At 36.2% G+C, this 25,482-nt stretch overlaps 1 protein-coding gene across 2 annotated transcripts; it reads right to left on the reverse strand.

The window, feature by feature from the left end:
- Positions 1-157: 157 nt before the first annotated feature.
- On the reverse strand, positions 158-24,753 carry LOC110713624 (protein COFACTOR ASSEMBLY OF COMPLEX C SUBUNIT B CCB4, chloroplastic-like). 2 transcript variants are annotated; one of them, XM_021892077.1, is made up of 9 exons: positions 24,350-24,751; positions 24,082-24,251; positions 22,927-23,026; positions 22,725-22,798; positions 22,191-22,372; positions 22,001-22,071; positions 12,993-13,076; positions 1,032-1,193; positions 158-496 (listed from the first exon to the last, which is right to left on the reverse strand). In XM_021892077.1, the coding sequence occupies exons 1-8, from the start codon at positions 24,470-24,472 to the stop codon at positions 1,101-1,103; spliced, it is 897 nt and encodes a 298-aa protein (XP_021747769.1). In that variant the 5' UTR covers positions 24,473-24,751; the 3' UTR covers positions 158-496; positions 1,032-1,100. The 2 variants fall into 2 exon arrangements, with proteins under 2 accessions (XP_021747769.1, XP_021747770.1); XM_021892078.1 differs by lacking the exons at positions 22,725-22,798; positions 22,927-23,026 and having other exon boundaries at positions 24,350-24,753.
- Positions 24,754-25,482: the final 729 nt, after the last annotated feature.

Raw genomic sequence — 25,482 nt, forward strand, 5'->3', positions numbered from 1 at the left:
GCATTTTGTTCAAACTACTGAATGTCAGTTGCAGTCCTGAATTCAATGGCTCAAACAGTGCTTTGTGAATTGTAATTTTGTACAGCAACTACAAGTGTGCATGAAGAAAACTGCTTTCTGAAACAGATATTAGACATGGAGAGCTCACTTCCCCAAATTTTACAGAGTAATTTCTATCTGATAATATATCTGGGGGCAAAATCAAGTTTAACATTAAGTACTGAATAAATCATTGCAAACATCAAGGGAATAAACAGAAAATAGATAATTTGCACTTCTTGGAAAATGTATCAGCGGCTGTGTATTCTGTTAATCTATTTTAAACTAATTGAGAAATCAACCAGTGTGGAAGCCCATGGACACAAGATTCGGAAACTCACAGTTGATGGTAATGTACAAAGAAAATTGAATGAACTATATACTTCTCCTTCGACGTATTATCTGAGACGGGATACTGATGTTCCCTGCGACACTTATGAGACATTGGGACCAGAATCTGCCAAAAAAAGTTATTTGATTACTGACTCATTTTTGACATTATAAAATATAAAGTTGAGGTATTTCCATTTCTGGAAGAAGCTAAAGTTACCATCATGGTCAATTAATTATTAGACTTTTAAGTTTTAACAGAAACTTTGAGCTTAGTAAGCAAAAACGACTAAGGGCACTCAGTATAGCTTTTTAAACGATTTGTTAAATAACTCAGATAAGGTAATTAAACTTAATCCACTGAAAAGGCAGACAGTAATCACTTCCCTGCTTGTCAAAAACCAATCCAGACCATATAAAAAACTCTACAACATCCTAAAATTCATCTTACTCAAATCAGAAGCTACATAACAATGACATTTTCCTTTCTGTTATTTTTTCTTATTGCACATTAATAGTCGGCAAAAAAAGACAAAAAAGGAAAAAAAAAAAAAAAAAAAAGGGAAGGTTCACAGCATTGTCTGCTCAATATCATCTCAATGTTTGCGGGCTATCTATTCCAGTGGCCTGCTTATTTGAGCAGTGGAAAAAAGAAAAAATACCTTGCCTATAGGCTTCAGTAACTAGCATCCGTGCAAATTACTGCGCCACAATGAGAATACACATTATCATTATCGACCTTTATCTGGAGTCATTAGTGCATCCCCAGTCACAGACTTCGTCAATGTAGCATCCAATTTGTCACCGATTAATGATATCCATGCCTATAACCAATAGCAGAGATGTTGACTTAGGAAATTATAAGATCACTGAAACATTAGCTGGAAAGAATATTAAAAAAATAATATTAATAATCAATGTCAAATTATCAACAACTGCTAAAAGGGACAAATAAAACATTATTACTAAATAATCCCTTGAGCAAATTGTATACTTGTATGTGAGTTGGATGATGACATGGAGTTGAGGAATCTTAATGATCACAACAATATGTAAGCTAAATGACACATCTTATCAATTAATATAGCCTCCAAAATTTGCAATAACTCAGAAAAATGAAGAAACCAGAACATTCAAGTTAAGCTTTCAAAAAATAAATAAATAAAATAATAAAAATAATGAATCTGCAGAAGTCATTCCCATGAAATGCACATCAGGAGTGATCCTAAAAGGTTTTCCTTATATTATTAATATATGGTTCCATTTCAAAGGTATTTGAAAGAAAATTTCAGTGTCCAATAACTTAGCAGTTAAAAGGAATACTGCCAATACTTGACTCCACAACTTCTTGGGAGTACATTTATCCTTCTACCACTAGGTATGAAACTAGAAGAAAAAGGTAGAAAAAATAAAGAGTAAAAACAAAATACACCAATCCTCTTGAAATTCAAAAGCCATCTTCCCCCATAAGTTCCTAATTCATACTTCACATCGCCATCTCAAATTGATCATCCGCCTCATAACCCATCATGATGTTAATAGACCTCCCTATCAATTCCTCTTAGACACCAAAATCAAAATACAAGCACCATAATGACACATACAAAGGCCAAAAAGTAAAAAAAATAAATAAATTAATAAATAAAAAAAAAAAAAAACCCTCAATATCTAAAAGTATAGTTCCAGGTTTCTACAGTCCATGATTGCTTTCTTGAAAACCTGCTCTCTCTATGTTTTTTTAATCTTTTTGTCTACTTGATAGTATTCAATCAAACTAGTGAGCAGTGTGTGTGTTTTGGGGGGGGGGGGGGTGAATAGAGGGGAGCTCATGTTGTAGGAGTTAAAGTTACAAATTGCTAACTCAAGTACTCCCTCTTTTTTTTAAAGTGTTACACTATCAAATGCGACCGTTTTCATATAAGTGTCGCACCTCCTTTAATGGTGAAAAACTACATTTACAATTTTTTTAATACTCCAACTACCCCACTTACCTCTTGTTATATTTAAGTCAACTAAATTGCTAAAAATATATGCCGGTCTAAGTATAACACTTTAAAAAAAAAAATGAAGTAAATTTAAATAGATTATTGTAAACACAAATTTTGAGTGTGCAAAAATAAAGATTCAAAATAAATGCAACAATGTAATTTTATTAATATAACAATTTTTTGAGTACAATCTCTAATATGCAACGATGTAATTTTATTAATATAACAATTATTTGAGTACAATCTCTCATATAATGCATAATGCACTGATTCGATCTCCACGCTATGTCGTTTGATGACTCGATTTGTTGTTGTCGAAACTCTAACTTGAACTTCTTGATAGAGGGCCGAAAAGGCTTGATCCCAATCAAGGTTTGTCTTCTAGAATGGAACGACACGCCTAATCCGGTGCTTGTTGTTTTTCTAGGTTTGAAATGTTTTTAGAGAGGTTTAGAGAGGGTGTTTTAGTATAGAGAGGTTTTTTTGGTAGAGAGGATTTTCTATTTATAGAGTTCTCCCAAACTAGGGATTCAAGATGACCACTAAATGAGCCTCATATCCATTTCCACCTCATTTCATAAATGACCCATTTAATTAAATCAAATCCATTTTGTTGGACTCTATTATTAGTTAAATGAGTCTAACTAAAATAAATAATACGGGCTAATTTAACCCAAGTTAATTATTTAGTCAATATATATGAGTCAACCGTTTGACTTTGACCCAAATAATTCATAACGACACTTGATAAAATTTCTGTGTCTACAAATTGCCCCCTCGAGATTGGTCACGGACATAATTTTGAAGTGTTTGATCGTGATCGGGCTCGAAATTTGGTTGACCCGATAATAATTATCGAGTGACCCTGTTTACACAATTTTCGAGTCTAAATAAATAAAGACGGGAAATAAAGTAACAAATAAATTTATATTAATATGTGATTTTTGGGTACAATCTTTGTATAAAAGTTTATAATAAAATAAACTAAGTCCTCTGATTCTGTTCCGTAGCTTGACGATGACACGTGTGTGACACCTGTAGGTTAACGTTTGATGACGTAGACTTGAGTTTGAATGCAGGGTGACGTTTGATGATGTCAACCTGTATTTAAGGGTTTTGTTTGAATACACCTGAACGAGGGCTTTGAAGCTTAGTCCCGTTCAAATGTGTTTGAGTGTATCTGAACAAGTCGACACGAGTTTGATGTGCTTGTTGACTTACTTTAGAGAGAATTCCATTTGAGTTTTATGAGCTCTTGGAATAATGATTTCTAAATCCCTCAATTGATGGAGGAATAGTATATTTATAGGAGATGAGAACCCCTTGAGTGGACTTAGTAGGTTTGGGGCCTGGCCCATTTTATGACTTAAAAGTCTTTTAAGCTGGTCCATTTAATTTATTTTATAATCCGAATTGTATTTGATTAATTCGGACTATTTATTTGGGTGGGCCATAAATAATTAAAATGGATTATTCATATGATTTAAACCCAAACTGACACTCATAAAATTTCCGTGTCTACAGACCCTTTTTTTTTTCTTTTTCTTTTTTCTCTCTCTCTCTCTTATTTTTTTTTATATATATATATATATATATTCCCATGCATCCACGCTATACAGTCTATCTTCTTGAATTCTATCCTTTCTTGTGGATAATTAACATGAGATTCACTTTAAAAAATACTTTAAAAAATATCTTGGATTTGCTGTGATTGTCAACTCCATTCATTGCCGATATAATAATACGAAAGACGAATATATCTTTTAATTGAGATATATATTTTGTGAACCACCAAAATCTATCATTTTACGGTAAATCAAGTCAACTTGCCCACTTTATTTACCTCGATTGAAGATAAATACTATGATAAGCGAGCTAAGCGTGATATTTGAGCTTTATTGAATAAAAAGAAAAGATAGAATCTTATCTCATGAAATAGAAGTGTATTATCCTGACTACATCTCCCATTTGATTGGCTAGAGATAAATTAGTCGGCTAAGCTTCTAAATCATCTTCTTGGAGACAAGTTAACTTGTAGCTCTATAAATACCAGGTCACCTCCCACTCATTAATGACATCAAATTATTGGCAGTGTTTATTTAGATGGAGGCGCTTCATGTGAGATGGGATAATGCTCCTGACATCATTCTCTAACCCAAATTTCTTCATGTTCCTTTTCTACTAGTGTCGTGATTTAGAGATGGCTCGTGTTCTCTAGCCGCTTGAAGACATTTCTCCTATGCTTCTAGACTTGCATATTTTGTAGGCGATTGTTGATGGGTTTGTTTGCCACTCTTAATCTTTTGAAGACACCCTTAGAATTCTTCATTTGCATGCCTCTCGATTGACCACCCAATCTACTAAATATGGTTTTTATCAAACGGTTATTATTTTCCCATATATATAGGCCACCTTCAATTCAATCATTTTCATCTATCTATTCCCAATTGATACAATTATACAAAATAAAAAACGAATTGAAGGTTTGAAGCATTTTTTTCTCTTTTTGAAGGGAACAAATTGAAGCAATCGATTTTAGGTAAATTTTTTTTTTTTTTTTGTTAATTATTTCTGGTTTTGATAGTTTCAATTGAAGCGTTTTTTTTTTTTTTTTTTTTTTTTTTTGTTAATTATTTCTGGTTTTGATAGTTTCAATTGAAGCGTTTATTTCATTTTTTTGTTAAGTATTTCAGGTTTTGATAGTTTCAATTGAAACGTTTTATTTCATTTTTTTTTTGTTAATTATTTCTGGTTTTGATAGTTTCAATTAAAGCGTTTTTATTCATTTTTTTTAAAAAAAATTTCTGGTTTTGAGTCAATTGAATCAGTTATTAATTTTTTATTTTAACACAAATTGATTTGTTTATACTCTTCTGTATCTAAGCAATTTCATTTTTTGAAGGTCGAAATTGATCATATTCTTCTGAACAAAGATTGAGAATCAACGAGATTGAGTAATTCGCCAATTCGTCCAATTGATTGAAACAAACCTTATGCTTTCCAGGTTTTTTCAATCCATGTATATGATACTTTATTTTTTTTTTTTTATTATTATTTTTTATTATTTTTAGATTATGCCTCCTAGAAAGTATGAATTTGGGTTTGAAAAGCGTAATAAAAAGAGAAAATTAGAAGTGTTAATTAATTCTCAAAAAGGTGCTCTTGATAAATTCGTTATAAAAAAACCTCACGTTCCTCTTGCTGAGCCCGTTGATGATGTCCCTATTGAGAATAATAATGTTGATGATATTAATAATGTTAATGTTGATCTTGTTAGTGATATGCCTATTGCGGAGAATGTTGATGATGTGGATGATATTTTTGATAATGTGCCTAGTGCTAATTGCAATGTTGATGATGTGCCTATAGAGAATGATAATAATGCTGAAAATATTGATGATATGCCTTGTGACAATGTTGATCAGTGTGAAACTAGTTATATGCCTAATATATATGATCCTAGAGTTTGGGATAGTCTTGATTCTAAAATGATTGTTTTATTAGTGAAAAATGGTCCTAAAAGAGATAATTCTATTGTGAAAGGTCCTAAAGATAAATCTTCAAGACGACTTACGGCTAACTTGTATACTAGAGTTTTATCAAACGGTGAAAAATGTGATAGGGATTGACTTGTTTATTCAAAAGAGCTTGATAGAGTCTATTGTTTTTGCTGTAAAATATTTTAAAAAGGGATGGGTAGAGGACAATTGACAAATGAAGGATTTTCAGATTGGGGGCATGTAGGCTTTAGAGTTAAAGAGCATGAGACAAGCATAGATCATGTTTAGAATATGACTACTTGGTATGAGTTGCGTCTTAGGTTTCAAAAAAATCAAACTATTGATAAGACGACAAAAATGCTAATCGAAAAGGAAAAAGACCATTGGACGAAAGTGATGCAAAGAATTATTTCAATTGTCAAATTTCTTGTCAAACATAATCTAGCCTTTCGTGGTTCAAATGGGAAACTATACCAAAAAAGTAATGGTAATTTTTTGGGCTTGATTAAAATGTTGGCCGAGTTTGACCCAATTATTCAAGAACATGTCAACCATATTACTAATAATGATATTCACTTTCGTTATTTAGGTCATACAATTCAAAACGAGTTAATACGTTTGCTTGGTTCTGCAATAAAAAATGAAATCATTAGAAAGATAAAGCAAGCAAAATATTTCTCGGTAATTCTTGATTGTACTCCCGATGTTAGCCATCAAGAGCAAATGTCAGTGATATTAAGATATGTGAATGTCTCTACTTTTGATATTTGCATTAAGGAATCCTTCTTAGGATTTTTGAATGTAAATGATACAACTGGCCAAGGGCTTTTTGATGTTTTACAAAATGAATTGAAAAATCTTTGATCTTAATATAATGGATGTGCGAGGACAAGGCCATGATAATGGATCTAATATGAAAGGAAAACGTCAAGGAGTTCAAAAGAAATTTTTAGATTTAAATTCTAATGCTTTTTATACTCCTTGAGGTTGTCATAGTTTAAACTTGACATTATGTGATATGGCTAATACATGTAGTAAAGTTAGAGACTTTTTTAGAGTCATCCAACGTATATATTCAATTTTTACAGCTTCTACTAAGAGATGGCAAATCTTGAAAGACAATGTAAAAGGACTATTTTTAGAGTCATCCAACGTATATATTCAATTTTTACAGCTTCTACTAAGAGATGGCAAATCTTGAAAGACAATGTAAAAGGACTAACCTTTAAATCTTTGTCATCTACTTGTTGGGAAAGTCGTGTTGAAAGTGTTAAGGCTATTAGATTTCAAATGTGAGATATACGAGAAGCTTACTTCAAGTAGCCGATAGCAATGATAAGGATTAAAATATAAAGAGTGAAGCTAAATCCTTGGCAAATAATGAGCTCGGTGATTTTGAGTTTTTAATTGCAATAGTAATTTGGTATGAAATACTATTTGCAATTAATTTGGTAAGCAAGCTATTACAATCAAAGGATATGCTTATTGATGTGGCTATTAAAAACATAAGAAGGTTGATTTCTTTTTTTGAGGGGTATACAGAAACTGGTTTTATGATGCTTTGAGTAGGGCTAAGGAAATTGCTATTGAAATGGATATTGATCCTATATTTCCCCAAAAGCACGAAATTAAGAGAAAAAAACATTTTAATGAGAATCCAAGCACTTCATCAAATGCTCCTCTATCTCCGGAAGAATCATTTAGAGTTGATTACTTTCTTTATATTGTTGATCAAGCTATTAGTTCTCTTTATAAAAGAATTGAACAATTTGAGGAATATGAAAGTATTTTTGGTTTCATATTCACTCCTCAAAAGATGAAGTCATTGGATGATTTAAGTATGAAGTCCTCTAGTTTGAAATTTGAAAATGCACTTATGTCTAATGAACAATCAGATATTGATGGGAATGAATTATTTGTGGAGTAGAAGTTGGTTAAAGAAATTTTGCACAATGACATAAAAGGACCTTTGGATATTTTGAGGTTTTTGAATGATGTGGGTTGTTTTCCTAATGCTACTATTGCATATAGAATTTTGTTGACTATTCCTGTGACAGTTGCAATTGCAGAAAGGAGTTTTTCAAAGTTAAAGCTATTAGTCATATCTTCGTTCTACGATGCTACAAGAAAGACTTAATGGATTGGCGATGATAGCAATTGAGAATGATCTTCTAGAGAAAGTGGAATATGAAGACTTAATTGATGATTATGCCTCAAATAGCGTTAAGAAGAATTTTAAATAAATAGAAGTTAATATAGCTTAAGTTGATATGAGCTTTGAGTTGTATTGAGTTACTATTATCAACATGAATAAAATGTGAATTTAATTTTGCGTAATTGAATTTATCATTATTATATGAAAGCATTTTCATTTTGCAATGTATATATAGGAAAATTGTGCATTGCCTAAATTATAAATTTTTTAAAAAAATGTATAAATTTCACATCATAAAGGACCCCTTTTTTTTATTTGGAACAGGGCCCCAAAATCATTGCTACGACCCTGAGTAGATGATGGTTGAAATTTATCGAAGACGGAGCCTTTTTGTCTTGGTGTAGTGTTTTCACCTATACTCTGATACTCTCCTCGACCTCTTCCACCGCAATATAATGGGATGCTTGTACCGACTTTCTTCGAGTCGAGATCTTCATTACCTGAGGTTCCGTGAAACCCAATCCAACTTTTTTCACCCAAAATTCTCACCTTGTTGCAGCTGCTGTTGAGATTTGTTGAGACCGTAGGAGCCAGCATCGATCGTTCCCATGTGTCGTACCTTGAGCTTTTCATCAATTTATAAGTAACCGGGTCAAATCCTTCTTTCCTAGCGCTAGGCAACTCCGATATATTTTCAAGGCTCGCAGATGGTGGATTCGATATCTTTTGATTGCTTACTCGCTGACCGACAAGGTCATGCTTTCATTTAATAAAGACTGTACTTCACATTTTTTGAATGGGGTTTGACCCTCCTTGCGACGTGACATAGGGCTGTAACGTAACACTTGAACATGCAAGTTAGACTTCACTTCATCACTCATTGATAGAGGTTTTGAAACTTTCTTTTCATTGATTTCCTGAACCTTCTTATTCAAGTCTTCCTTTGAAGGAGGGTCTTCCTTCGTTTGTTGCTTCTTTGGAGCTTGTTTTCCTGTGGAGGCGATCTCTAATAATGTTATCACTTCCACTAGCTCCTCTTCATCGATGTAGAACTTTGCATCGGCGAAATGAGATTAGAAAGGCTTTACGTCTGCGCTTACCCTCCTTTCACCATTCTTGTAATATTTGAAGCATTGATGCAAAGTTCATGCTACTACTCCATTTTCGTGCATCTATGGTCGCCCTAACAACAAGTTGTATGAAGTTTTTGACTCAATGACATGAAATGTTGTTGCAGTCATCTCTCCAATGGTCAGGTTAACTCTTATCATGCCGATGGCTCGTTGCCAGGTTGAAACCTTGAATCATGAGGCGGCTTTGAGACAATTCATTATTGGTAATCCCTAACTTCCTCATAACTTCGGCATGATATTCACTGCAGAACCTCTATCTATGAGTATGTGATTAACCTTTTGTTTGCGGATGTATCCACAAGCATAAGATCTTCAACAGTGAACGCCAAAGATGCACTGTATGCTGCACATCGATAAGGATGGTTCACATAGATGCCCTGTTCGATATTTTCCGTTGATGTGTAATGAGTAGGATTTTCTATGGCTCGTGCCATAGCAAATCACATTTCTTCTTGAAGAGACAAAGCTTGGCGTCATCTCATACAAGATGGGACTGTATCTAATAACGCAAGAATATTCAAATCTCTTTTGGGATCCCTTAAATGAACTTGTAGATGGTTGGCTTTCTTTACTTTCGTCGTGTAACAAGACACCGCACCAACAGAAGCTTCACTGATGTACTTTTGAGGGAAAAACTCATCTAGCGTGATTGGCATCCAGGGCTTTACTTCTTCACGAGGGACACGCAGGGCGCGTCGTTTCCTTGTCCTTTTCATTTCCTCCGCTTTTTTAGGACCTTTCCTTTTTTGCAGGTGCTTCTTAGAAGGTTGTGAATTGGATGTGAGCCATATTATTTTCTCCTCGAGAGTGATGCATTTTTCGAGGAGATGACTCACCAATCGATGGTATCGACAACAGTTTAGATCAGACGTTGTACCCATTTGCTCGGGGCGTTGAGAGGCAGCTCGATGATCTTTTTCTCGAGCAAGTCGTCTAACATACCTGACAAATCTGAAACGGATACTTTTTTGCCTGCAGTTCCTTTATGGTGGGCCCTTCTCTCTTTGTATCCTTCAAGGATAACTCCATTTTTTGTTCGCTCTTTGGCTTGGCAGAGATATTCACTGGAGCAGATGTGGTGGAGACTACCAATGACTCTTTGGTAGATTTTTTGTTGGTCTTTTCGGTCTTCTTAAAATTATTCTTTTCTTTCATGACGGAATCGAAGTGCTTGTACCACGGCTTGAGATGCTTATCTCCATGTCGTGGGCTCGAGTTGCTAGTTATTAAAAGGACCTTGATTTTATGCCTTGTAGAATGTACCACAGATCCCACTTCATCCCTTGGATACACATTTCAACAACAGAGGTTTCTGATATGATGGTCTTTGCACTCTAGACTTAAAACTCTCCATCGAATGATGTAGTCCAAAACTGGTTCATCTTCCTATTGTTGAGTCTTGGTTAATTCGGTCATGCTGACTATGTGTCGTGTATAGTAGGATCTCTTCTTGAACTCCTCCTCCATGTCATCCCAGCTATCGATGGACTCTTGAGAGGGAGATCAGTGTACCAATCAAACGCAATTCCCAAGGGAACGAACGAATTTTTTGACAAGCAAGTCTCGTGCAGTTCTAGTGTTGTTGCATGTCTCAATAAATAAATGAGCGATGTGTTGCTTAGGGTTTCCTTTCCCATCAAATTGCTGGAATATTGGGTGTTCATAACCTTTGGGCATCTTCAATTTGCTAATCCTCTTGCTATATGGATTCTTATACAGCTTCTTGTCGCGAGAGCTTTCTCCAAGTTGGTTCTTGATAGCATTTGCTATCATATCCTGGATCTTGTTGATGGTGAATGTAGACTCGCTTTTAGCACTAAATTCAGAACCGTCTGCGTCAGAGTTTTCTTCTTCTCTCGAATCGCTTGTTTCCTTTGAACGTTTTTCAAGCTTTTTGTTTAAAGAAGAGATCTTTTCATTTTGTTGCTTGTCTCCATCCTTCATTAACTTTTGAAGCAGGCCCTTCAATTCAGCAAGTTGTTCCTCGACGGTCTTGGATTCAATCATCATAACTGCAGCAATGTTTGTTGGTGATGATTGAGATTACTCTATCATATTAGAAATTCGTCGTGGAGTTAAGGGAGACAAGGCACAACTACTTTCTTGATCTTCTTCGTCGAAGGCATCGAAAAGCGGGCTGGTATGGATAACCAACTTCTCAACAGGTGGAGTCCTCTCCGAGTCATGTGTAGGAGAGGAAGGTTCAGGAGGAGGGGATGAGACGAGCACCGGGATCTCATGAGAAGTGCAAAAAAGACTTGGTGGAAGTGACAGAAGAACGTCTACGAAATCTTGTGCTTGCCTTAGTAGAAACAAAGGCAGTTCGAAGTTTCGCGGTAGCTTCCTGAAATCCAGCCCTCTTCATTCCTCTAGTGCGCATGTTGTCGTCCTTAAACAGCGCAGCCAACTACGTAGCCCTTTGTTGAACGAAGGTGAGATCCTTGGCGGCGGATTGAGAGGTGGTGGTGTTTAAAGCCATTGTTGAAGACTTGACGTGGAAAAGGAGATGAGTGGTAGAGATAGTCCCACCGGGCGTGCCAAAAATTTGTAAACATAAATTTTGAGTCTACAAAAATAAAGATTCAAACTAAATGCTACAAATGTAATTTTATTAATATAACAATTTTTTGAGTACAATCTCTAATATAATCCACATTCGATCTCCACGCTATGTCGTTTGATGACTCGATTTGTTATTGTCGAAACTCTAACTTGAACTCCTTGATAGAGGGCCAAAAAGGCTTGATCCCAATCAAGGTTTGTCTTCTAGAATGGAACGACAAGCTTGATCCGGTGCTTGTTGTTCTTCTAGGTTTGAAATGTTTTTAGAGAGGTTTTTTTTTTTAATATAGAGAGGTTTTTTTTGTTGAGAGGCTATTCTGTGTGTCTGAAAATGAAGGAGGAGAATTTATAAAGTTCTCCCAAGGTAGGGTTTTAAGATGACTACTAAATGAGCCTCATATCCATTTCCACCTTATTTCATAAATGACCCATTTAATTAAATCAAATCCATTTTGTTGGACTCTATTATTAATTAAATGAGTCTAACTAAAATAAATCATACGGGCTAATTTAAGCCAGATAAATTATTTAGTCAATATATATGAGTCAACCGTTTGACTTTGACCCAAATAATACATAACGACACTTGATAAAATCTAGATTTTGGAATGTTTCATTCTTATGGAGATGAAGCAAAATTGTTTGTTTACTCTGATAGTGATTGGGTCGATGATCAATATTAAAGGAAAAGTACAACACGATATTCACCTTATCTAGGTTTAACGGTTAATACTTGGATTTCTAAAAAACTGCCAATGGTGGCATTATCAAGTTGTGAAGCAATATATATAAGTATAAACAGCTTCATTTGGAGTACGTGAAGCATTATGGTTATAAATATCATGCAAGAACTTAGGCCTTACCCAATATATGTTGACAAAGTGTCAGCAACAAAACTTGCTAAAAATCTGGTACAATATAGGAGAAGCAAACACGTTGACACAGTTTCATTTTCTTGGAGACCAAGGAATAATCATTTAAATACGTTGAGATATGGGTGACTAAATTCAAAGAAGGAGATCTCAAGTAAAAATAATACAAGTCTTTCACCGATGTGTGTATCAGCCATAATTTTTATCAAGCTATCTACGGACATCAATCCATCACTAAGAAACGAATTAGTTATATGTGTCAAGCTGTCCACAACCTCTAATCAGTAATGCTTCTGCCATTTGCAAATTTGTGTGAAATGAACGTTGGCATGTATTCTTATTGAACAGTAAAACACATACAAAAACCTCAACATACGGTGAATATGGAGAGCTTATAAAATAGTAAAACACACCTGGTCAGCAGTGGAAAACCCCCTTATTGTATCACCACCTATAACTACAATTCCTTTGTCCCCCAGTGGCTGCAAAATGACAGCCTGTTCAGCAGAAACAGTTAGAAGGAAATTATTTGATAGGATTTAAAGTGCCAGCTAATATGCAATCAACCCACAACAACACAATGAGCAAGCAAGCAATTAATAGAAAACTAACAATGAAGAAATAAGCAAAAGAAATGGAGACAATGATACTGTGGGAAAACCCAAGAATTGGGAGAAAAGTTCCACCTTACACTATGTAGTATTGATGATGAATGAAAATGAGATTACAAGCATGAATAATATGATATTAAAATGCTCCCACAAAACTTCCCTCAATCCCTCTCTAAGTGTTTGATATATCGTGAATCGCCGTTCAAAATTGTCTAAGGCCGAGACCCACCAAAGTTGTGGCGAATCGGCAACAACCGCACTCCGGTGGATACGCTAGAGGAAGGATGGAAGGAAAGGGATTTGTCGTTGGATGAAATGCGAATTACTTTGTTAAAGGCTCAACAGGTGATGAAGGAGCAAGCTGATAAAAAGAGGCGTGATGAGTCCTTTGAGATCGGGCAGCAGGTTTATTTGAAGCTACAACCGTACCGTCAGCAGTCTCTGGCCAAAAGACCCAATGAGAAACTTGCGGCAAGGTTCTATGGTACGTTTCCGATTGTGAAGAAAGTAGGCAAGGTGGCGTACAAGCTGGAATTACCAGCACACTGTCATATTCATCCTGTATTTCATATTTCGCAATTGAAGAAGGCCATTGGAGCAACCCCGGTTAATCCAACAATTCCGGAACAATTGACACCCGAATTGGTGATGGTAGTGGAATCGGAAGAGATATTGGAAGTACGCAAAGAGCAGCATGGTATTGGGTCTAAAGTGGAAGTCCTAGTCAAATGGAAGGGATTGCCAACGTTTGAAGCAACTTGGGAAGAGGCAACCATCATCAAAGATCGTTTTCCCGCTTTCCACCTTGAGGACAAGGTGAATCTCAAGGCGGCGCCGCGGCGGGTAATTTGATGAACCCAAATAGGGCTCAGCCTATACGGGTCTACCACCGTAGGGCCAAGGTTGACAACCGTGGTCAAGGAGCATTTACCGAGAAGCGCAAGGAAGCAGAAGCAGGGGAAGGTTGAACAAGGGTCAAACACAACAAAGAACTAAGGACAAAAGTAATTAAGAGAAGAAGAAGGAAAGAAGAACAAGCAGCTTCAATTATGTTATGTATGGTTTTTCTTAAAAGTAGTAATTAAGTCACATGTAACTCTTAAGTAGTAATGAGAGTGATAGCCTCAAGCTATTGTTGTAACCAATTCTCCTATTTAATTAACCAAGCTTAAGCCTTCCTACTTATTAATTATTACAATTACATTAATATAATTCGGTTGCCGGAAACCAGTCCATAACAGACCGGCCCGGCGCGGTACGCCAGGCACGTTGAACGGCCATGTCGTGGGCTGGGGTGTGCGAAATGGTGGCTCGGCAGGGCACGGCACGGCGAGGCACAACCCACTGTGGCCCGACACGACACGATGCCCACATCTAGTTGGCGCTAAGAAGCATAATTGTACAACAGTTATGGGAGTCAGTCATAACCACTCCTTTTAGCCTATAAATAGAAGTGCAAGGGTCAAAAGAGGACATCGACAAATCAATCAACAACAAGCATTTCAATTCTTTTAATCTTTCTTCTTAGTTTTCGTAGTTTCCCTTGGCTTAATAACCAAGCGATAGTATAGTTTAGCAAGTAGCATGTATTGAAGTTTGTTCGTCATTTCTATATGTAGGACCATGGAGGTAACCTCTCCTTCAACTTATACAATTGTAAACCCGACTTTATTTTTTAATTAATGGAATGCATTTGTATCTTTCGTCATATGTTTATCTACTCGTTTCTCTGAGCAATCTTAACTTGTTTTACTTCTTTTTAAAAAGGTTTCATATTGTTTTTTTCCCGTTAGCAAGGTTATCAATATTTAAAACCGGGAACTCAACGGGTAGCCCCTAATACTCTAGAACAAGATAGAGTATTTAACTTGTTGGTAAAGAGCAATATTTACCTCAACAGAACCATATACGACCACTAAGCACTAGTCGATCATATAAAATTGTGTAATAGCCTTGTTTTAACAAAAGGAGTCATGTACATAAACGGGTAAATTGACACTTAAAAAGCAAAGTGGTCACCCAATTAGCCTCCTAGGTTAGACGTGGGATCATGGGAAGCATACTAACCCTTTTCCTTTCCAAGATTAGAAAAGTAAAAGTACGTCCAAACTCAAGGTATATCCACACTTTCGGACCAATTTTGAAAAAATGTTTACAAAATTGAAGAGAACAAATGGTTGTCGCCTTAGGGTCATATAAGTTTGTTTTGAAATCGTGTTGCATACAATTAGGGTCCTATTGACGTGTCCTTGGGCTATTAATTTTACCCAAACTTATTACTTACCATACCATCGAGACATATGACTTGTTTTGTTAGTGTCACTTTTTTTTTAAGCAACACGCTTTTAATTTTTGGATGTATTATACCATATTTAATCATATGTCTCTCTCCTTTGAACCCCACCACTACATTTAAAATCATTTCACTTAGGAACGTTGAGGTAGACACGTAGTTTAAGAAAGCTACAAGTGAGTCCATTTAAAACATTTATTTATATAAAGGATTCTCTTTTGTATTTTTATATTGTAGAAAAAAGGGGGGGGGGGGAAGGTGGGGATAGAGGAGAGAGAAAATGTAGGATTTAATTGGATTTTGGGGTTTGTAGTCCCAAAGAGTGTAGGAAAATATTATTTTATTAGTGGTCCCATTCCATATTTAGTAACGTGAAAATGGTAACTGTGTGGGACGGAGGGAGTATTCTCTAATCTCACGTCCTAATAATTAATTCTCCACCAAACCACCCAACTTATATGCTTCTCATAAAACTATGCGCGAAAGCTAATGTGTCACTTTAAAAAAAAAAACAAAGGGAGTATTATATTATTATACTATATAATATATATTGGTGTTGTGTTGTGTTTATTAAAAAATACCACTTAATCATTGTTGATACTATATTGTTGGGTGGTTAGTTGATTACAAGTGTTCTTTCATCCATAATGGAATGAATAGAATGAAGTCTTTTTTTGATGGAAAAGTATCCATAACAAATGTGAACTTTATTTTATCTCAACTTATAGTTTGTTCACAAGAGTAGTCATTATGGATGGACGAATGGAAAAATAATTACTCTTTTGTTTTCCTTTTCTTTTTTACTTTTCATTAATCTTTCCCCTTTTCATGCAATTTGGTTGATGATAAGCACAAAAGGTTGTAACTTTGGATAACTCTAGACTTGATAACTACAGATACTACAAAATGATGAATCCATGAGTATAACGTTATTTAAGAAAAGTTTTCAGAATAATTAATAACTTGTGAATTTGCTTATAGTACTCTCCAGCTTTTGGAATCAAGTAACCAATTACCGAAGGAAAAATTGCCCAGAATAATCTGACCTTTATTTCATCTGCCCAAAATAACCCCACATTTCGATTATATTTTAATAATCCGACCTATATACCTCATCTGCTTTAAATGGTCCCAACCGGTCATCTTATTTGTTAACACTTCTCAACCTCTAATTGGTAAAAAAAAAAAAAAAAAAAAAAAAAAAAACAGAAAAATTTAAAAATAAATAAGCCCCAAACCCGGCACCATCTCCTTTTCCTACCCCGATTCTTGCCACCAACGCCCTTCCCCTTCCCAAGTCAGGCCAAACCCTACCTCCCCTTCCCCGTTTCCGCCCGACTCGACCAAAGCAGCAGCCCGCAAAACCACCAAAAAAAGCAGCGCTAACCCGCTTCGCAAGTGCACCACCCACTAACCCGCAACAACATCACAAGCATTCTCACCGCAGCAAACACCAAAAGAACCACCATCACAATCAGTCACGCCACCCACCACTGTTGCACCAACAACCGCCGGCTGACACCACAAAGCACCCGCTTCAAACGCCCACAAATTAGCTTCAAAGTCGCAAACCTACAATAGCAGCATAGGGAAGAGGAACAGTTTCGGTGGGCTAAAATTAGGTAGATGTGGTGGTTTCAGTAGGTGGCCAGGTAGGGCAGGTGGTTTCGGTGGTGGGTCTTCTAGAGAGGGTGATCGTGGGGTTTTTTTAAAAAAAAAAATTCAATCATTTTTTATTCATTCATTTTTGGCTAATCACGTGGTGACACGTGCGCAACACAACCCCAAGTCTGGTAACCTGTTTAGCCGGTTTCAAGTCACTTGGAACCCTTAGGAGCAGATTGGGTATAAAGGTCGGATTATTAAAAAATAATTGAAATGTGGATTCTTTTAGGTAGATGAGGCAATGGTCGGATTACTCCGAGCAATTTTTCCATTACTGGATCCTCTGTTAAGTATTTCTTTACCTTTATTTTATATTTTTGAGGAATAACTTTATTTGAAAAGTATTGAGGATATATTTAGGAAATATTAAGATATATTTGGTGACCATATTTTTGGCTAGAATATCTTTTGGGGTATATTTGATTAGTTTCCTAATTCTATCCTATGTGGGTAATCTTGTATTATAAATTAGCCATTAGAGCCATCAATGAGAATCAAGTTTTGAGGTTTATACAATTTAACATGGTATCAGAGCCCAAGTTGTGGGTCTCTTCTAAACTGGGTATTTAATCGCTACTGGATAAGGGTTTACCTCGACAGGATGTCCAACCCCTAAGAGGATTATTGATCTTGCCCTATGTTCACCGGACTCGGCTGAAATCCCAAAGTGTCCGTGTCGACACGACGCGGACACGGACACGGAATTCGTGTCAGATTCGGCTATTTGCACTCGGACACTTCAGAGAAATGAATCGCCCGAAAAATTGCTTTGATTTCGCAAAATTTTCTTGACTCCATTGAAAACCAGAGAGTGAAAAGGGAAGAGGGGGAAGAGAAAGAGAGCCAGGAAGAGGAAATGGGTGCTATAATGCTATATCATTGCTATTTGAGTGGGGCTGCCAGAAAGGTGGGGTAGGGATAAAGGGCAGGTGTCATTTTCAACACCACACTTGTTTTGCTTTTGACCTTTTGACTACTTACTTTAACCAAAATTTTCTTTATTCTTTATGTGTTACTGTTTGTTAATATTTACCCGTAGTTACAATTTCCTTTAGAGGAATTGTACCAATAATTAATACTATATTCTAATTTCTTAAGTATTAGACAAAGAATATTAATGAAATACTTAGATACTATGTAATATATATTTTTTACAAAAAAAATGAAAGTGCCGTGTCCCCGCACCCGTGTCCAAATATAGGACAGAGTCCCCGTGTCCTAAAATTTTGGAAATTGGCGAATCGGACACTTGGACACGTGTCCGTGTCCGACACACGTACCCGAGTCCATGTAACATAGATCTTGCCTTATCCAGTTAGCTCTGAAGTCCTAAGGACACTCATAAGTGAGGGGGAGTGTTGAAACCCATTGTACCCTACTTATGAGTGTCCCACATTGGAGAAATAGGAGAGATGGTTTCACTTTATAAGGTAGAGGAGTACCTCCTACTATTGCTAATTGGTTTTAGTATGAAAGCTCCAAAGCCTTGTTTGTGGACCAAACTCTCCTCCTCCTTATTCGGGTCGCCTAGGCCCATTTCATATTGTTTCAAAATTTAACAATATGGGAGAAAATGGTGAAGTAGAGGGTGCCCAATCCCTTGATATTCTTGCATCTGCTGGCGAAGAAGAACAGCAGCAGGCCCCAGGGTCGATCCCACCACACCACAGATCACCCTACGGGCGCTAGTCGAGGCACCCATCAGCCTCACGAAGTTTCTGCTCAGCACGCTGGGAAACTAGCTGGTGCTGGTGCCACAGCAGCTGCCGAAGCAAAGCAGCAGCAAACAGCAACTTCCGAAGGCAGCAGCTCGGTTCAGCAGCAACCCACGGTCCACTCTCCCATGGGTCGTGGCTATCGTGACAGGTTTCCATCCGTTAAGCTACGGGATTATGTGACTCATTCAATATTTGCTAAAAATCCGTCTCCCTCCACTCCGTCTTCCAATTCTCCTTCATGTACGCCTTATCCTTTAGCACACTATATAAATTGTGACATGTTTTCTGTGAATTATCGCACAACAGTTGTTCAGGGAAAGGACCCAAAGTCCTTTAAAGAGGCTATGAAACATGAAGGTTGGAGACGATCTATGCAAGAAGAAATAAGGGCATTGGAAGATAATGGAACTTGGACATTGGAGCATCTTCCTCCCGGCAAGAAAGCTCTAGGTTGTCAATGGGTGTATAAAACGAAATTTTTGTCTAATGGTGATATTGAACGTCTCAAGTCTCGTTTGGTTGTTTTTGGTAATCATCAAAGAGAAGGTATTGATTATGGTGAGACCTTTGCTCCGGTTGCAAAAATGACTACTGTTCGCGCTTTTCTTGCTATAGCAGTTTCAAAAAACTGGGAGATTCAACAAATGGATGTTCATAATGCTTTCTTACATGGTGATCTTGAAGAAGAGGTGTACATGAAATTACCTCCAGGTTTTGAGAGCTCGGATTCGAGTTTGGTGTCTCGTTTGAGAAAGTCTTTGTATGGGTTGAAACAAGCTCCGAGATGTTGGTTTGCAAAACTCACTACAGCTTTGAAAGGGTACGGTTTTATTCAATCTTACTCTGATTATTCTCTTTTCACATACTAAAGGCAATGTTCAGATTAATGTCTTAGTTTATGTTGATGATCTTATTATTTCTGGGAATGATTCCGCTGCATTAACTGTGTTCAAAGCTTATCTTGGTGATTATTTCAAGATGAAGGATCTTGGTCCTTTGAAATATTTTTTGGGCATTGAAGTTGCTCGTAGTAAATCAGGTTTGTTTTTGTGTCAACGAAAGTACACCTTGGATATTGTTTCTGAAGCAGGGCTATTGGGTGCGAAACCAAGTGGTTTTCCAATTGAGCAAAACCACAAGCTTAGTCTTGCTAGTGGTGAGTTACTTGAGGATCCTGAGTCTTATCGTAGACTAGTAGGGCGGTTGATTTATCTCTCGGTGACTAGACCAAATTTGGCATATTCGGTTCATATTCTTTTTTAGTTTATGCACAAACCTCGGATTGAGCATTGGGAAGCAGCTCTCAGGGTGGTTCGTTATTTAAAGGGTACTCCAGGACAAGGTATTTTGTTGAGTGCAGATAGTGACCTGACTTTACAGGGTTGGTGTGATTCAGATTGAGTGACGTGTCCTCTAACTCGTTGTTCGTTCAGTGGTTGGGTTGGCTTGTTTTTCTTGGTAAATCTCCTATTTCGTGGAAAACCAAGAAGCAACCCACGATATCTTTCTCTTCTGAGGCTGGTATCGGTGCATGGCTTCAACCACCCATGAGTTGAAATGGTTGAAAGCCTTACTTTTGAGTATGGGGATTCAACACCCTAAGGCGATTAAGTTGTTTTGTGATAGTCAATCTGCTCCACATATTGCTAGAAATCCAGTTTTTCATGAACGTACGAAGCACATTGAGATTGATTGTCACATTGTTCGTGATGCTATTATAGAGGGCTTAATTGCTCCATCCTATGTTTCCACTAAGGAGCAATTGGCAGATATTTTTACTAAGGCGCTTGGGAAGACACAATTTGATACTCTTCTTTCCAAGTTGGGCATTTTTTATCCCCATGCTCCAACTTGAGGGGGGGTATTGAGGATATATTTAGGAAATATTAAGATATATTTGGTGACTATATTTTTGGCTAGAATATCTTTTGGGGTATATTTGATTAGTTTCCTAATTCTATCCTATGTGGGTAATCATGTATTATAAATTAGCCATTAGAGCCATCAATGAGAATCAAGTTTTGAGGTTTATACAATTTAACAAAAAGGCATCTGATTTCCCAAGAAAGAGATGTACTGTACATTTATTTAAAAAAAAAGGCTTTGGGTTTCCCAAGAAATTGGTACAGAAAAGAAATTGGTACAGAAAAGCTGTGGTACTCATTTTTTTAATAACAAATCTTTCTTACTTATTTAAAAGATAGCACTTTGTGTGTATCAAAATTTATATTGAATAAATATTGACTCAAAAGCCACAAATATTTTTTATCTGTTCCAAATAAAAAATAAATAAAAACGTTTTTCTTATTAAGGTTTTTTTTTCTTAAATAGTTTATTGTCGTATCCATACCCGAGTCCAAAGTTAAGACGGTGTCCCCATGTCCTAAATTTTAAAAAATGACGTATTGGACATTCGGATCCGTACCAATATCGGATACCCATACCCGTGTCAATGTAACATAGACTATATCACATTTATTCTCCATTTGTCTTTTGTTTCCTAACAGTTAATAAATTGGAGTTTTAAACTTATACTTGCTTGTTAGTTAATTTGGTAGACAACTAGACACTACTCCCTCTGTCACTAAATATAGTTCTCATTTGCCATATTTGGTGATCCTAAATATTGTTCCCATTTGCTTTTTTAACATTTATGGTTCCTTGGAAATAACCAATGAATCCTCTTTTTTATTTTTATTTTTATTTTTGTGCCTTTATTATGTGAATTACCAAAAGTACAATCTAATTTTTCTTATTCTTTGTGCATCATTACTCTTTTTTTGTACTTTATTCTTTTTTGTCATTGAAAATAGTAAAAAAAAAATACCTTTTCTCTCTCTTCTTTTTTACAAATGATTGGGGAGTATTTGGGCTTCCCATGTCTTTTTAGTACTTCCTCTTCCCTTTCGAAATTAGTCAAACGGGAACTATGTTTAGGGACGGAGGGAGTATTAATAATTGTAGATACAAAAATTACATGGAAAATTTTTGCTACACGTAAATTAAACGTTCCAGCAAACCTATACAAGAAAGGGCTCCTCCCTGACCATGATAACTACTGACATACACCTATTGATTGCATCCACATAATCGCCCTAAGGTACATTATCATTAGACAATAATATGGAACATACCTGTGTATTTGATGGCAAAAATGGAAGTTCAGACCTGCCGGGATACAGAGAGAGATTTGCCAAGTAGCTCTCTGCAGACACAAGCAAGAACATTTTTCGTCAAGGCAAGCATAAAATAATGGTTTTTTCCTTGATAAATATTCAAAACTAAAAGAAGCAACAACATTAATAATCAAATTAAACATCATACGAGCTCCAGATTTCATGATGCCTCTGTAAAGTGTGCCCTGAATCAATTTTTTTGCGTCTACATTCTCTGCTTCACCACTAATCAATGATTCAGCTGCCACACCAATTTGACAGATACAACTCTCCTCATAGATAACGACCAAGGATCTGCAGCATGTGGCAGCTGAAAGAGATTGCCAAAACCTGCAAAAAGGAAGAGAATCATGACTGGACACCAATCCCAAGGCCACCTACATCATCAGAACTTTCATCCGCCATAATAGATTAATAGAGTAATGTAGTTTATACACATCATCTTAGTCTTACTCAATGTGTTAGCAGAGAGAAATGTGTGAAAATTCTTTATAATAACATCTCTCTGGGATAGTAGATAACTAGATACTGTGAGAAGGTTTTTTTTTTTTGTTTTTTTTTTTTTTTGGTGAGTACATTGGAAGGTTTGGAACCATTTATTTGATTACACAAGAAAACCAAAAGCAATCACAAAGAGAAGCAAACACGGAAATGAGCACAAATCATGCATTAGATAAAGCACCATTCCAATTCAGAAATAGCAGAATCAGGGAGGCTGGAAGATATCCAGCGACACTCCACACCTTCAGGATCCACCTGAAATGGAAGGAGATCGATGAACACATCGCCATACAAAATCCAGGTAGTAGATATGAATCTTTTGGTCCATGAACAGGGTATGCTAGGAATGATTAAGAATTTATACATGAAATGGAATCCCTAACCTTAGAGATAGCCTTGGGCCTAATTGATAGCCAAACAAGACCAGTTAAGATATTCGTAACAGCCAATCCAAGAGCCAACAGATCTGCCCTTGACTGTGAGCTGCAAAACACAATTAAGTATACAACAAGCTCAAGAAAATAAATCAAACCATTTAAGTTACAATGCAAAATTCATGGTTCTTGCTTTACATGAGACATCATAGATAACAAGCTTGCTGCACTCAGAATGATGCCCCCTTCCTGACTCTACATACCTCTCTCATTAAAGGAAGTGATGTATTATGAAATGGTCAAGGAAGAAGGAAGGCTGTTTCGTGACAAAATTTTATGAGTTGTACAAAAGGAAAAAAGAAATTCAGATATAAAGTCATGGCAGCGGGTAAAAATAAGGCTTCTTCTAAACTTTGATCAATTTGGATTCAAATGTCTAATCTGATACGCATTCAAAACAAAATACACGCAAACTACGCATCAATTTTACCGTATCAGGAAGAATAAATTGACAGTTAGCAAACACGGTTGATGGAAGTTTCTTATTCTTAAGAGCACTGGGTTGTCAATTCCTTATGCCAATGTGCCATCCATCATATGGGAATCCTTCCAAATAACTACTTACTTAATCAATGACCTAATTCACATATATATTTACAAAATTTTCCCAACTCTACCAGTATACTGTCACAGCATATATTCTTTCTAACTCACGACTCTTCATATATCAAACCACCAAAAATTCAAAACTCTCGCTTTCAGTTCCAATTAGGACGCCTGGAAACGATTTTCGACCGCATTTCTAACCCTAGCTACCACCATTTCATAACCTTTACTGCTTTCCATTAAAATACTTTCAATTATCAACTTTAATACCAACATCTAGTAATCCTATCAATTCATTCATGCAACTATCAGATGAAGTAATCAAACAACAACGAAAATTCGACATCATCTACAGCAAATTCCAGGCCACATTTACCCTAATTCATCTCAGCTGGAATTTGTAGTAGCAAAAACAACAAAATTCAACATCCAGTTAAAAATTGATCATCTCAATTCGAAAATTAAAGCCACAATCAACCAAAAAAACGTCGAAACTATCAGGCAAAACAATTGAATTAAACAAGAAATTAAAAAAATCCGCCAATTCTGAAAACTGACCTACTAGCGTCGGCAACAGGAGCAATGCCGGAAACAGTACGATTAAAGAGAACAGCGAGGAGAGAGAAACCACCGACATAAATAGGCAAGCTACGAGCGACATTGTCGTTGTTTGAGACCCAATCAGCGACCAAATTTCTGCTAGGTTTCGGACCTTTGAAGCCTTCGGACTATACAATAAGCTCCATTGATGTTAGCTTGAAGAAAAGCTTGAGGTCCAAAAATGGCGGAAGAGAGAGAAAGAGAGGAGAGAGAAAGGGAGTAGTACCTGAAAAGAGCAGGAAATGGAGAAGCGCGGGAAAGTCGGGGAAGATGAACGGTGGTATCGGAAAGGTCGTTTAGGTGTGCAATAAATAGAATGGATATGGAGGTGGAGAGTTCCCGCTTCCATTGTTATAATTTGTTGAAGTTGCTACGCTTGCTACGGAGTAAATTGCTAGTGTTCTGTTTTTTCAGGTTCTGCCAACGAAAATACTACTACGAACTTACGAAGTTCCAAGAGGGTGTTGGTTTCAAAAAAAAAAAATACTATCTGTTTAGGGGAATAGAAAGGGTGGGACAAGAATAAAAAATAGGAATAGAAAGAAATCTCGTATTTGTTTGGAGGGATAGGGATTAGAAGAGGGTTAGGGATTAAAACACCCACTTATCCCTCCATTTCTATAACTAAGGGGGGTGGTATTCTAGTATAAAGGGAAGGGATAAGAAATGAGTTTTAAAAGACCAAATTACCCTTAATGAAATTGAAAGGGTAAGGAGAAAGGGTAGAAGTTACTAAGGGTATTTTTATAAATTCAATACTTATCCCTAATTTGTTCCCTATACTTACCAAACATGGGATAAAAATTATTTATACTTGTCCCACCTATTAATCCCCTATCTTTATCCTCCCTTCTTATCTCTCTTATTCTCATCCCTGCAACCAAACGCCCCGTAACTACTAATATTCCTTTCAATTTACAAGTAATGTGCAGAGTACAAGTCTAAGGTTAGTATTTAGGCCAAGATAATGTGTATGGAATTAATGTTTTCTTTTTAAATATGACAAAGGATTTGACTCCAACAGCCCTACCCGATTCAAACTTCATTCGGTGTAATGTAAGCAAACTATAAAGTAAAAAAAAAAAAAAAAAACATATGGATTTTACAGTTGTACCTCTTACATGCACCTTTTGTTTTTTTATAATCTCACATACACTTTTTTTTGTTTGTTTTTTTTTTTTTTTTCATACACTTAATACATGATATTACAATAATAATTACAAGTAAAATAAAATAACAATAATTATCTTAACATCGGAGTTTACACAAGTGCGCATCCCATGCATAGCTCCCTTTACTTGTTTTAAAAGGTACTAGTAGAATAAGGAAACACCTCAGCTTCAACTTCTTGGTTGACAA

The sequence above is a fragment of the Chenopodium quinoa genome, unplaced genomic scaffold (assembly GCF_001683475.1).
Source record: "Chenopodium quinoa cultivar QQ74 unplaced genomic scaffold, ASM168347v1, whole genome shotgun sequence".
Taxonomy (NCBI): Eukaryota; Viridiplantae; Streptophyta; class Magnoliopsida; order Caryophyllales; family Amaranthaceae; genus Chenopodium; species Chenopodium quinoa.

Coding starts and splice junctions, on each gene's coding strand:
- LOC110713624 (XM_021892077.1), bottom strand. CDS start 24,472: ATGGAAGCGGGAACTCTCCACCTCCATATCCATTCTATTTATTGCACA. Junction 23,027..24,081: donor CCTGTTGCCGACGCTAGTAG/GTCAGTTTTCAG, acceptor TGTGTTTTGCAG/CTCACAGTCAAGGGCAGATC. Junction 22,799..22,926: donor GGCCCAAGGCTATCTCTAAG/GTTAGGGATTCC, acceptor CTTCCATTTCAG/GTGGATCCTGAAGGTGTGGA.